At 55.6% G+C, this 13,423-nt stretch overlaps 2 protein-coding genes and 1 non-coding gene across 12 annotated transcripts in view; all 3 read right to left on the bottom strand.

The window, feature by feature from the left end:
* Positions 1-656: 656 nt before the first annotated feature.
* On the bottom strand, positions 657-9,402 carry RCC1 (regulator of chromosome condensation 1). 2 transcript variants are annotated; one of them, XM_051807172.1, is made up of 11 exons: positions 9,359-9,402; positions 8,892-8,937; positions 5,595-5,672; positions 5,315-5,502; positions 4,729-4,908; positions 4,547-4,643; positions 3,878-4,000; positions 3,566-3,721; positions 3,177-3,296; positions 2,636-2,788; positions 657-1,991 (listed from the first exon to the last, which is right to left on the bottom strand). In XM_051807172.1, the coding sequence occupies exons 2-11, from the start codon at positions 8,923-8,925 to the stop codon at positions 1,816-1,818; spliced, it is 1,305 nt and encodes a 434-aa protein (XP_051663132.1). In that variant the 5' UTR covers positions 8,926-8,937; positions 9,359-9,402; the 3' UTR covers positions 657-1,815. The 2 variants fall into 2 exon arrangements, with proteins under 2 accessions (XP_051663132.1, XP_051663131.1); XM_051807171.1 differs by lacking the exons at positions 8,892-8,937; positions 9,359-9,402 and adding an exon at positions 6,297-6,435.
* PHACTR4 (phosphatase and actin regulator 4) overlaps positions 8,272-13,423 on the bottom strand; it is a 66,668-nt gene continuing 61,516 nt past the window's right edge. For 8 of the 9 annotated variants that reach the window (XM_051807154.1, XM_051807149.1, XM_051807153.1 and 5 more), the window contains 6 exons: positions 13,254-13,391; positions 12,245-12,321; positions 10,022-11,704; positions 9,794-9,839; positions 9,359-9,402; positions 8,272-8,937 (listed from right to left, as the gene is read on the bottom strand). In XM_051807154.1, coding sequence (XP_051663114.1) covers positions 11,689-11,704; positions 12,245-12,321; positions 13,254-13,391 — 231 coding nt within the window. In that variant the 3' untranslated portion in view covers positions 8,272-8,937; positions 9,359-9,402; positions 9,794-9,839; positions 10,022-11,688. The remainder of the gene's footprint in view (positions 8,938-9,358; positions 9,403-9,793; positions 9,840-10,021; positions 11,705-12,244; positions 12,322-13,253; positions 13,392-13,423) is intronic. The other variant, XM_051807148.1, reaches the window with a different exon arrangement.
* LOC127479901 (small nucleolar RNA SNORA73 family) lies at positions 9,512-9,717 on the bottom strand. The gene has a single exon (XR_007907708.1). It is a non-coding gene; the product is annotated as a small nucleolar RNA SNORA73 family (small nucleolar RNA).

Genomic DNA, 13,423 nt, shown 5'->3' with positions numbered 1-13,423 from the left:
GCCTTTTGCACGCCCAGGACTGAAACCACCAACAGAAACACACCTTGAGTGGTGGAAGGTGGGAGTCCCCAGCCCCCCCCCAGCCTGTGCTGGACCCCCACGAGGCTGTCCCTGACTGTAATCCCAGCTCATCCCACAGCTCCCGGAGCCCAAAGCCCATGCCAGGCCAGAGGCTCGTTGAGGAACCAGCTCCTGCCCAAAGTAATTAAGTGTAAACAGAGATCTGGGGCTCGGGTCACACGAGGATGTGGGAATTTGCTCCAGTCACACCAGGATGTGGGAATTTGCTCCATCGGTGCCAGTCTCCGTGCTGGAGCACAGGATGTCCAGCTCAGCTCCAGCTGTGCCAGGACCCTCCCGGCCGTGCCGTGGGCTCCGCTGTGTCCCTGGAGACCCGGAGACCCCGGGGGTGGCCGGTCAGACAGGCAGGGAGCTGCAGGGAGGGTGACAGGGACCAGCCCCTCTCCCTGTTCCCAGTTCTCCCAGTCCCGCTCCCAGGAGCTCCCAGCGCCTTCTCCTGCTGCCATCCCGCGGCCGTGTCCCAGCACTGCACGGGAACACCGGGACACGGCGGGGATCACGGCACCCCTAAAACCAGGCACAGGTCCCAGGGGACAGGGCTGCCCACCATTCCAAACCACGGGAAAAGCCTGGGCTTACAAAAACTCAGTTTATTCCAAATGTTAAAAGATGACACGTTTTTCTGTTCTTTCTGCCTTGATTAATCGACCAAAATACATCTTCTTTTTAAAAAAAAAAAACAAATTCCAACCCCTTCTGAACCATTGTACAATCCCAGGATTCACACATCCCACACCCCCCCTCCTATTGCTATAATTCAGCTCTTTGCAGGCTCCTCCTCACTCCAGGTACCTGGAAGGCACCTCCTGGAAGGAGAGGATGGGGCAGGCCAGGCACAGGGAGCGAGAGCAGCTGGATCAGGGAGGTGATGGGGGGGAGGAGTCTCATTGTTTCGAGCTACTCGAAACATAGCTGGGGGTTGGGTGTCTGCTCAGCGAGGCCCTGACAGCAAATAAAAACTCTTTCCTCAGCAAGGGAAAGAGGAAAAAAAACCTAAGTTCCCACCCGTGGGATGGATTTTGTTGGGTTTCCAAATGGAATGGGAAGGAGGGAGAGTGGCCAGGCCTGCAAAAAGCAGTGCTGGAGGTGGCTGCTCCAGGATGGAGCCTCATTGCCTGGTGGGTTTTGGCTCAGAACTGTGAGGGGTGGGAGGCAGGAGCCCCCCTTCCCATTCTCTTCCAGCAGTCACAGTGTGCCAGGAATCATGCAGCAGTGTTCCCCCTTGCCAGGCAGGATCTCCCCACTGCACCTGGATGCAAGGATAGAGCTCCCTTGGGAACGTTCCTGCTGGGCTGAGATCCCCCTGGAACGAGCTCAGAGGAGTTTGGTGGGTGGCAGTGGACAAATCCAGGCTGGAGGTGAAAGGTGTTTGGGTGAAGGAGATGGAGGAGCACCCAGATGTGGGGAACATGATCAGGGAGACGCCCCAAGCCCGACTGTGCAGTGAAGAACGAGACCTTCGGCTTTGCCAGGCTGGGAAACATTAAAAAACCAAGACGAGAAGAGGTGCAAAACCCATCCAGGCACAGAGCTGGGATCAGTTTAGGACCAAGCTGATCCCGGGAGCTGACAGAGCACCACGGGCAGACAGACACAACACTGCAGGGAGAACACAGGAGTGCTCCCTGCTCCAGCAACGCCGGGCCCGGTCCCGGGAGCTTCCTGCCCTCCCAGAGCTGGAAATCAGCCCCCCCGAGGCGGGTGGGAGGTGTGAGGGGTGTGTGGGTCACTTCATCAGCTCTGCTCCCTGTCCCTGACCAGCAGCACCGTGTGCTGCCCTCCGCTGGACACGGCCAGCACCCGCCGGTTCTCCAGCTGCTTCCCCGTCATCTCCACCGGGCTCCACACGTCATCCTCCTCCCCGGTGCCCAGCTGGTAGTTGGTGCCCATTCCCCAGGCAAACGCTCGTCCTGCAGCAGAGGGGAGGCAAGGATTGAGTTCAGGATGGGCTGGAAAGGGGACCCAGCACCCAAATGCAACGAGACTCAGGCTTGGTCCTAAACTGGATGGGTTTTCCACTTCTTCTGAGTTCCCAAGGGAACCCAGCCCCAAAACAACAGGAACCCAGCACCCAAACCCAAGGGAACCCAACACCCAAACCCAGGGGGACCCAGCACCTCAGGCAGTGGGGTTTATGCGTGCCAGAAACACAGACAAGGAAGAAGAGGAGCCTCAAACAGATGTTCCATCATGCAGCCAATTGGGAGAAATTACTCCTTTTGGGAAGAAAACCAAAGCCACGGCCCCCTCCAAACCATCATTCCCCACAGACACTGTGCACAGGCAGGTGCAGCACCAGAGCACAGGGCTCTGGCAGCAGTGGAGTCAGAGAAGGGACTAGCAGGCCAACAAGCCCCTCCTGGTAAACACCCCGTGACCGACCCTGTTGCCACGGGCACACAAACATATCTGAGCAGCCACCGCCCAGCTGCCCCCAGGAGACCAGCACCAGGACCTGGCTGCAGTCCCAACCCACTGGGCAGCGTGTGTGGGGCTGGCTGGATGCAGGGGGGCCGGGATGGAGGGATGAGGGGCACCCCCAGCCCCCACTCACCGTCACTGCTGACGGCGTATCCGACGGACGCTCCGCAGGCCACCGAGATGATCCTGGGCAGCTCTGGGATCACCGTGGGTGTGCTCTTCTCCTCTGCCCCCGTCCCCAGGCCCAGCCGGCCGTACTCTGCCCTGCCCAGGCTGTAGGCTTTACCTGGAGCACAAGGGACACACGGGACAGGTGAGCTGAGGGGGGCAGAAGCTGCAGCAGGACACAGCCAGGCCTTCTCTGCCCAGGTGTGACTCCTGAAGGAGCATCACTCCTCCCTGCCACGCCCCAGAACCCACCCAGGAGGGGCAGGGTGGGACAGACACGCTTGAGCTCCCCAAAACCAATAGGGTGGGAGGGCGTAAGAGCAGAGCCCACAGGTGACTGACTCCAGGTTGCTCCCTGCCCTTTGCTGCAACCTCACACCACCCTTCTTGCCTTGAATACTTGGAGGGCTCCAGCACATCACCCTCACCCCAACACCTCCCTGGTCAGGATGAGGGCCATGATAGTCCCCCTTGTCCTGCTCAGTGTGATTCCCAGTGCCACTCACCCTCGGAGTCGACGCAGACTGTGTGGTGCTGCCCACCAGAGAACCCGACCCAGGACTTGGTGGAGTTCTTGAAGCAGGTGAGGTTCTGCGGGGAGAAGCAGGGCTCGGTGTCCTGGGTCCCTGCGGGGTGGGACGCACAAACCCGGCCGGATCAGGGCCACGGGCACACACAGCCCAGGCCAGGCTCCCCCTCTGAGCCACCCACCCTGGGGCTCACCCCCCAGACACCAACACAGTAACCCCCCTCCTGAGCCCCCAGATCAAATTTCTGTTGGTTGTGGGGGCTGTGATCCCCCCACCCCAATTTCCAGCTCCAGTCTGTCCCCAGTGTCTAGGATTTGGGGCACCCAGGGCAGCATGGGACTGGCAGGAGATCTGGAGGGACTCACCCAGCTGGTGGTAGTTGGAGAGGCCAAATCCATAGATGTGTCCCTCCTGTGTGACAGCAAAAGTGAAATAGGCCCCACAAAAGGTGTCCTGGAAGCGCATTTTGGTTCTTCTCCCTTTGCCTCTGACAGGGACGAGCTGGGGGACCAGCAGCCTCTCTGGGGACAGGAGACAAGGTGTTACACAAGGATTATTCACTCACTGCATTCAGGTCACTGATTACACACAAGCACCAGGGACTGGGTCCCTTTGCTCCTCTGGAAAGGCCAGAGCTGGGGCCAATGGATGCAGGTCAAAGAACCAAAGCCACTCACGCAGCCCTTTCCGTCCTCCTCGGTTGGCAAAGAGCGCTGGCACCCTGCCCAGCTGGCCCTGCTCGCCACAGCCACACGTGAACAGGTCACCATCCACCGTCAGCATCACCAGGTGGTCATTCCCTGGGAGAGGAGGGAAGGAGCAGTCATGGAGAAGTGTTCAGCAAGCCCCAGAGGCTGGATCCCACAGGCAAACCCCAGCTTGCTAAACCTTAGAGGGGGTTTACTGCACCTCGACACCACTCGTGGCACAGCTTAAAACCCCAGGATTTCCCTCTTCCTGATCCCAGGAAACTTCAAAGCAGTTTCTCTGGGAAGGTTTAAGGGCACAGGTGCCCCCCAAACTCCCCCATGCTCTAGACAAGCTCCATGGCTGCTCAGCTCAGCTTCCCCAGGCTTCACAGAAGGTGAGCGCCGTGACCCTGAGGTTGCAGTCAAGGCATTTTACAGCAGATTGGGTCAAATATTAACTTGATACGTTAATCTGTGGGGGGCAAAACTATCTGTTTGGGCTAAAAGACACACAAGAGAAGAGCAAGCACAGCCTTGCACCAGGCTTGGAGCAGCCAAGAGGGTGGAAAAGGTCACGGACCTTCTGGACCTTCACTTTCCCCCGAGGGTTGCGACACCCTCGTGCACCCTCCCGACCCCGCACCCCCCAGGGCTCACCTGAGGCTATTTTAACAACGGGGGCATCCAGCTGGAGCAGCAAAGGAGTGGAGCTTGTCTTCATGGGCTCCAGCAGGCCAATCACCCCGTTGTTATCCTGGGTGGAGAGACAGACACGGGGCCGTGAGTCACCGGAGCAGCTGCCAAAACGGGAGCTGCCAGCGCCCCAGGGAGCGGCGTACCCGGAAGGAGCCCCACACGAAGACCCTGCCGTCCTCGGTCAGTGCAGCCGTGTGACTGTCCCCTGCTGACACCTGCACCACCTTCTCCTGCAGCTCCACCGGCCCCGGGGAGGTCTCAGACCCTTCCTCCGAGGTGTCGCGCCCCAGGGCACCTTCGTCGTTGCAGCCGAAGGTGTAGATCTGCAGATGGAGAGCGAGGGGTTGGGATGGGGCAGGGACACCTTCCACTAGCCCAGGTTGCTCCAAGCCCCATCCAACCCGGCCTTGGACACTTCCAGGGAGGGGGCAGCCTGTGCCAGGGCCTCCCCACCCTCACAGGGAACAATTTCTTCCCAATATCCAATCTAAACCTATTCTCTGTCAGTGTGAGCCATTCCCCCTTGTCCTCTTTCTCTTGCCCAAAGTCCCTCTCCAGCTCTCTTCAGTTACTCCCTCTGACACCCTAAAATTTCATGGTCCACGTGAGACCACACTCACCCCAGAGCTGCAACAAGACACGAGCAGAGCAGTGCCCAATCCACCCCCCCTGGCCCAGAACATCCCCTAGGGCTCGGGGGGAAGCTCAGCCCCCCTGCAGTGCACCCACCTTGCCCGTCTGGCCCAGGCACACCGTGTGCATCCCTCCAGCCTCCACCTGCACTACCATCTCCGGTAGCGTCACCAGGGCTGGCTTCTTCCTCTCCATGATGTCCTCACCCAGGCCCAGCTGGCCCACGTTGCCCTGGCCCAGGGTCAGCACCAGCCCTGGCTGTGTGCGGTGCGACGGGTGGCTGACTGTGGGGAGAGAGAACATGACAGGGTTAGGGGTACAGCCTTCCTGGCAAAGTTCACTCCTGGAGGGGAAAACCCCCCGGGGTTTTCCTTACCTTTAATTTTCTTCCTCTCCAGAGGCTCCTCCTCCGGTGCCGGGTTCTTGGCGGTGCGTTTCCCCGGCATGGTGGGACCTAGAGGTCACAAACACGGGTCACCCACAGGGCCAGTGGTGTTTGGGGTGTCCCCTCCTGCCCTAGAAGCCACCTGAGGGGCTGGGGAATGAGCTGGGCTTTGAGAACCGATCCCTGCTCCCGTTGTGGTAGAATGGAGGGTTGTTCCCTGCAGGTTTGGTCCACACTCCCTGTCCTCACTCTGTCAGGTCCAGGAAGGCAGGGAGGGAAGGGGAAAGGTGGAAGGGAAGGAGAAAGGGAAGGGAAAGGGAAGATCGAAGGGGAAAGGAGGAAATGAACGGGGAAGATAAAGTGAAAGGAAAGGGGAAAGGAGAAAGGGGAAAGAGAAGAGGAAACGAAAGGGAAAACGAAGGGGAAAGGAGGAAGGGAAGAGAAAGGAAGTGGAAAAGGAAGAGGAAAGAAGAAAGGAGGAAGAGTAGAGTAAAGGGAAAAGGAAAGGATGACGGGAAGGGAAAAGGAGAGGGAAAGGGGAGACGAGGAGCCAGAGACAGCAGCACCCCGCGAACTCCCCCTCTCCCTAGCCAAGCCGTGTCCATGTCCGTGTCCCTCTCTCCCGTCCCGACCCCCGAGCCCCCCCATCCCAGCCCCTTCCCGCCATTCGAATTCCCCGCGCCGCCGCCTCACGTGGGGCCGCGCAGGCCTCGACCGGGCCCAGCCTCTCCTCGCGCGGGTCGCCGCTGTCCTTTCGAACCGCCCGGCTGCGCCGAGGCCGGCTGGGTGCCCTCCGTCCCCGCCGTGACCGTGTGCCCATCCCGGCCCGCCCGTTCCCGCTCCCGCTCCCGTTCCCGTTCCCGGCCCGGCGCCGCTCCCGCTCCCTCACCGCGCCGCCCGCCGACCTGCGCATGCGCCAGCGCCGCGTGCGCCGCGCTCCGCGCGCAGCAGCGCCCCCTGGCGGCCGGCGGGCACCGGGCAGGGACAAACCACCCCGGGGGGACAGAGGGACAGACAGAGGGACAGACAGTGGGGACAGAAGGACAGGCTGGACAGGGAGGATAGGACAGAAGTACAAGTGGACTAGTAGGACAGGTGTCACAGGTAGGACAGACAAGGAAGAAGGACAGAAAGGACAGGAGCACGGGTAGGGCAGGACAGAAGTAGAGGTGGGATAGGACAGGACGGGATGGACAAAAGACAGGGCAGACAGAAGGACAGGCAGGACAGGACAGGTGGGACAGACAAGGGAGAAGGAAGAAAGGACAGGACAAGAGGATGGGTAGGGCAGGACAGAAGTACAGGTTGGACAGGAGGAATGGGACAGATAGGACAGAAGGAGAGGTAGGACAGGACAAAAGGACAGGTAGGACAGAAAGACAGGTGGGACAGGACAGAAGGTTAAGTAGGACAAAAGGACAGGTTTGGCAGTAGGACAGGACAGGTAGTACAGAAAGACGGGGCAGGACGGGCAGGACAAGAGGGACAGGGCAGAAACAGAAGACAAGTAGGGCAGAAGTACAGGTGGGACAGAAGGAAAGGTGGCACAGAACAAGTAGGACTGAAAGGGCAGAGGGACAGGTAGGGCAGGAAAGGACAGAAGGACAAGCGGGACAGAAGGACACAGGCAGGTCAGATGGGGCAAGGCAGGTAGGACAGGAGGACACAGGGCAGGAGAGGTAGGATAGGCCAGGTAGGACAAGCAGGGCTGACAGCTGCCACCCTCAGACAATCTGTTGCCCCCCGGGCAATAAATGCTGTTAGTGTAACTCACTCTTCCTGCCTCTGAACCTCAGCGGTGCCTCCAGCCCAGGCTGAGGCGACAAGAGCTGCTCCCACATTTTCCAGCATCCCACTGCTTAATGTGGAAAATCCACTTTCATTCTTGAAGCAGGAACCAGACTGAGTGTCTTGGGGTGATGAGAGGACAGCAAACGTTCAAGTTTCCCCCCCTTATCTAATGGGATGAATCTCCATTCCACTGATTAATTCTGCTCCAGTTAACATGCAAATCCAGCCCTGGGGATGTTCCACACCAAGGGCCTGCAGTTTGGCATTCAAAGGCACTTTTTTAATGAAATCAAGCTCCCAATTGCACCCTCAGCTGATTCACCAGCTCATTTACACAGACCCCCGAGGTGCCCTGCACAGCATCTAGGCCATCAGAAAACCCTTCTGGGAGGGGTATAACCCTGGAATGTTTGTTATCCCAGGCTCATGCTGGATCTCCTCAGGCACAACCACCCCCTGACCCTTTGCCCGTGGATTTCATGGCTGGGGACAGGACAGCCAGGCAACTGCTGGAGGGGATTTTAAACCAATCCCTGCAGAACCTCCCCAAAACCACTCCCCCTAGAACAGGGTGCAGAACTCGTGATCCCCCTCCCTCCTTCCCCCACAAAAGCCACACCCCCAGAGTACAAACTCCATTAACTATCTGGGTTCAGCCCTAAGACTTTTTTTGCCTTGATATGATCCCAAACTGAACTTTAAGTATTACCTGCTCTAATTCAGATCTAACAGAGGGTTTTTACACCCTTTGGAGAGGGACACCATCACACCAGAATTCTGCTTCCACACAACTGAGAAACACCCAACAGGAGCCTCAATATCTCCTTAATATTGATGGATTAACCAGTAGCTCACTTACCAAGAAACACACACCAAGCCAAAGCAAATCAAGTTTATTATATTCTCTACAGCAGCCAAGTACAGATTTAGAAGCAGCACCGGGCAGGGCTGATTTCAGGGTTTACACACACACACAAACTGCTGCTCCCACCCACACCCTGCGAGCCACCCCCCCCTCCAGGATCAGCTTCCCTGGAATGCCCTTGGCCCACGAGGTCAGAGTGTGGCTTCCCTGGCAGCTGGCACTCCCTCTGGATGGGAGGGTGGTTGGCAAGTCCGGATCCACAGGAGAGCACGTGGCTTCTTCCTTACACCCCTCTCTCCCCCCTCCCAGTTTCAGAGGGCTCCAAAAGCAGCACCTTTCACAGCTGGGCCATCCAGCCCTTTGCTTTTCACTTGCCCACCACAGCCCACTGATTTTTCCACCTCACACACACGTGCCCAGCCCCAGGCCCTGCTCCACTGCTCCCCAAAATCCAGGAGCTGCACATTCCACCAAGCGACCAAGTCACACACGTGGCCATTTCCCAGCACAAGCACATGCTCTGGAAAGCCACCAAATTTAAGTATCCCCTGCTCCCAGCCAATTAGTGCAAGAACTGGTCTTCAGCTACCACCCCTTTTAACTATTTGGGCCGATTCTCCCAATATACTCACCTTTTCCCACTAAAAACGTATTTTTTTCTGTCATCTCATACAGTATCTGCAATATTTAGGAAAATAAGATTAGATTTCTTTTTTTTTCCCATTTTTCATATAGGACAAGTAAGGTTGCAAATGCATTATTAATCCTCACTTCAGCAGATTTTTTTTTTCTTCTCTGCAGAGATTTATGAACGGAGCTTTCTTTCTCTTAAAGAGCCAGGAACCACCTTTTTTTTACCCACCCATGAAACCAAAACCCAACAAAAATCTTTAAAGTTAGGAACGGCTGAGCCAAACTTTGTGTTAAGCAACACCTACATAGTCTGGATTGGAGTTTAATCACTTTAAGCCGATCCAACTGTCCCATAAGAGGCTTAAAAACGGTTAAAGCCGATTAGAAGTATGTTTAAATTTTCAAGTGAACAGTGTAATTAAACTTTAAATTTTAAAGAGAACAGAACACGTATTTATGCACTTACCTTTCAAAGTCGAGTTACTCTCAATCGTTCCTTAAGCTTTACAACTGGAAACGGAAAAGAAAGTTTTTTAAGGAATTGCTCGGGAGATATATTTTTTCCCCTCTCTCCCCTCTCCAGCCCCGCACGCGTCTCCCGCCCCATCCCGCGTGTGCGAATTGTTTCCTGCATGGTTTGTCTCCTCTGTAACGGCCCGGGGGCTCAGAGAAGCAGTAGGAATATGCAGGCTGCAGGCTCGGCGGCCCGGCTTGTTCTCCAACGTCGTGGAAGGGGACTGTACGTCACGGGCCCGAGGGCCTGCGCTCCCGTGCGCCACACGGACAGAGCCGAGAGAGAGCGACTTCTCCGGATATCCACGTTGGGTTTGTGGTTTTATATTAATAACCCCTGCACACCCCTGCGCTCCGCAGAGCACAGACGTTGCCACGCGATACTCACGCTGGAGCGAGCTGGGCAGGCCGGGCTGGGCAGGCGACAGTGTAACCTGTGGGAAGAGGAGCAGGCCGTGAGGGGCTGCTGAGGCGCACCCTCCGCCACGTGTAACTCACGGCCTGTTTTAGCGCTAAAAGGACATGTGGTGTCCCTGTAGGAGGCTTCATGGCCACGAGGGCCCCATAGCATAGCGAAAGAGAGGATTAAAAATGGGTAAAAGAGGGTCAGACCCACCTGCAACAGCGTCGAGACCACAGCGAGAAAGAGGCCGAGAACTTCCGCGCCACGGTATTTATAGACTGTGAAAGGGGGCGTGGCAAAATGCGCATGCGCACCAAGTAGGGGGCCGGAGTTAAACCGTACATGGGCATGAGCAGTGAGCAAGGGGAGGGGCCAGACTCCCCTGGCCCGTGAGCAAAGGGGCGGGGCCAGCGGCGCCTGCGCAGTGGCGACGGCGACGGTTGGAAAGGCGGGAAAACCCGCCCCCTCCGGGAGGCGCCGCCATGATGGATCCACCACCCCCAGCCCCGCCCCCTCAAGGGCCGGTCCCGCCCCTTCGGGCCCCAGCGGTTAAAAACACCACAAAAGCACTTTACTTTTTTTTTTTTTTTTAAAAAAAATCCTAAAATACTTTTATTCCATAGTTAAAATCTGTTGCTGAGGAGACTGATATACAACGCAATGGTTTAAGTCTACAGGTGGCTGTACAGGGGGGGAGCTGTGAGGGAAGAACCTTCGCCATGTCACATGAGGGTGCCGGGTCAAGGCTGGGGTGTTGCCACCCTGCCTGTGAACAAGGCAAAACCCCTCTCTCCATCCCCACACTCCCTTCCCTCACAAGTGGCATCTCACACATGGTTTAGGTTTTGTGCATAATACAGCAGTGGCCTATAACAGATTCTTTTTTTTTTTTTTAAAACCCCACATTTCAGAAGAACTTCTTTCAGAAGAGAAATATCATCTTTTTAAGGTCACTTTTTAAACCTCTTCCTCCACTCCCTTCGACCCACACAGTGAAATTCATCAAGTTTCCAGTAGGTTTAGCTGTAAAAATGAGAAAAAAAGGCAAGTTTCAACCCTGATTTGGGAGAGTAAAAAACATCTGAGAGGAAGCCACAATAAAAAGGATTGACTACTCTCACCTTTTCCCCGAATTAAAAAGTTTTAAAAGGCAACAGTCATTTCTCTGGTTCTGTAATTTGTTAAACAATCCTAGATATCTCAAGATCTGTTATTAACATCACAGCAAGTGTGAGAGGGTGGGGAGGGAATGTTTTATACATCTGTGGTTTTTGTTGTTTTTGTTTGTTTGATTTTGTTTGTGGTTTTTTTTTTTACAAAAAGGATGCAGCATATGTTAATACCTATACAGTTCCCTTCCAGCACAACAAACCGTTGGTCAGTAGTGATTCAGGACATTAAGGACATGACAGAAACAAGCAAAACCCCAAAAAATAACGAGTGACATGTCAGTTGTGTGCCAGGTTTCTCTGTACACAGCTAATATACACACACGTGCTTCCAAGCACATCCTCTCCTCAGCTTCCCAACACTAGAGCTGCCTTTTTTTCTTTTTCCCCCCCCCTTCCTCGTGGAAAAGAGGAGGAATTGCATCCCAAAAAGGAGTCTGTTCCCCTGGGCATGGTCTCCTGGCAGGGGGTTATTGCTGAGCCACACGAGGTATAGTGTCAGTTCCAGCCTGATGGCACGAGAGACGTGTTTGTTCCAGTGAAATGCTACATTCAGACAGGATTCCCCTTTCCCTGGCTGAAAGCCCTTTTCTGGACATGGTTGGAAGGCAAATCTTGGAAGAGCCAGGGTTCCACCCTCGCTGTATTGCCTAGGAGAGGGACGCAGAGAACTTCCAGGCCTCTCGGGTCTCTTGCTCCCTTCTTGGAAGATTATGGTCGATGGTACCTGAAAGCCAAGTGAAAAATCTGAGTGTTGTCCAGGTTAAATGGTCAGATGGCCAAAGAGGGTAAACTGAATTATCTCAGAGCTCCCAGCCCTCGGGGGAAGCTGTAAACATCAAACAATTTCACCTTTTGTGCTCTGCAAACAACTCCACCTCACAAAGCTGGAAGGAAAAGAATCACTTGGGCCACAATTCACAGGTGATTTCACAGATAATATCCCAGCTCATTACCAAGGTGTTTTGTGGTTGTGGCTTCTCTAGCCCCAGAAAAGTCCACTCCAGCTGCAAGGTCACACTGGTTTCAGATACACTGCAAACCAGTCACTGGTCACTTTGAGTTTCCAGGGTGGAAGCCCCAATTTTTTAAGGAAAACCAACCCACTTTGTGTCTGCTACTGCTCCGATCACCCCTCACCACCAAGGCAGGAGGGGACATTCAATCTCCCATTTCTGCACAGACAAGTTTTCTGCTCCTCAGCACAGCACCCAAGGGCAGAACTCTAACAGCTCCTACAAGACAAACTCGAGTAACATGTTCTCACCTCGTGAACTGCTTGCTCTCCTCATGCACTTCCATTTCAGAGCTCTTAAACTCATTCAGCTCCTTCCTGATGGCCGCCTGCACAGAGAGGGAGATTTTTTTTTTTTGAGAAAGGAAAGGGCTCAGGTTGCAGCAGCCACACCAGCTTTGGCAGTTCGTTCACACTAAACTGAATTTAATCTGCCCCACCTCCTCCACCTCAGGGCTGGGCAGTCCCACAAGTGGCCAGGGAGGACAAGGACAGACTTCCCTGCCAGCTTTTTGCCTGAGCCTGCAAGGAAATTCCTCTGACCCATGGCCTGCATCCTTGGTGTGGCCAGGAAGGGAATGGAGCTGGGGAAGGGTCTGGAGCACCAGGAGTGATGGAGGGAGTTGGGGGTCTCAGCCTGGAGAAAAGGAGGCTTAGGGGGGACCTTCTTGTGCTCTACAACTCCCTGACAGGAAAGGGGAGCCGGGGGGGGTCGGGCTCTGCTCCCAGGGAACAAGAGACAGGATGACAGGAAATGGGCTCAAGTTGCACTAGGGGAGGTTTAGATTGGATATTAAGGAAAATTTATTCACCAAAAGGGTTGTCAAGCCCTGGAAGAGGCAGCCCAGGGCAGTGGTGGAGTCACTATCCCTGGAAGTGCTCAAAGAACACGTGGATGTGGCACTTGGGGACATGGGTTAGTGATGAACGTGGTGGTGCCAGGTCAAAAGCTGGACTCAATGATCTCAGAGGGCTTTTCCAACTTAAACCATTCCGTGATTTTATGATTCTTACATCACTCAGAAGCTGATGCAGAGGCCATGCTGGCCTGCAGCCCCTGCCCCCCTGGGCTCCACCTCCCCATGAGGCAGCAGGAAGCAGAGCTGGGACAGCACACACGGGTAAAGGGACACTGGTGGTGCTCGGTGGGAGGGCAGAGGGAAAGATGAAGAGGTGAAGCAAGAAGAACAGAGCAAATCTCCTTGGCTCCCACCCTGGTGTGGCTCCCCTCCCCACCTGGGGCCAGGGCACTCCCCGTTACCTTGTCAGCTGGTGTCAGCTTTGTCCACGGCTTATCCGCTCGCCGGTCATAGTCCTGAGCATCTGTTACCTCCACGTACTCATTAAACCTCAGGATCTTCCTGGCCTGCAGCTCTGCCACCGTAGGCCTTTGGCTAAGCTGAACACCAGCAAGAACAAAGGAGGTTAGTC

Source organism: Manacus candei, unplaced genomic scaffold, assembly GCF_025592945.1.
Source record: "Manacus candei isolate 608988 ecotype Guabito, Panama unplaced genomic scaffold, ASM2559294v1 h1tg000070l, whole genome shotgun sequence".
NCBI lineage: Eukaryota > Metazoa > Chordata > Aves > Passeriformes > Pipridae > Manacus > Manacus candei.
Note: the sequence above shows the minus strand (reverse complement) of the source record. Positions and strands in the feature narration are given on the sequence as shown.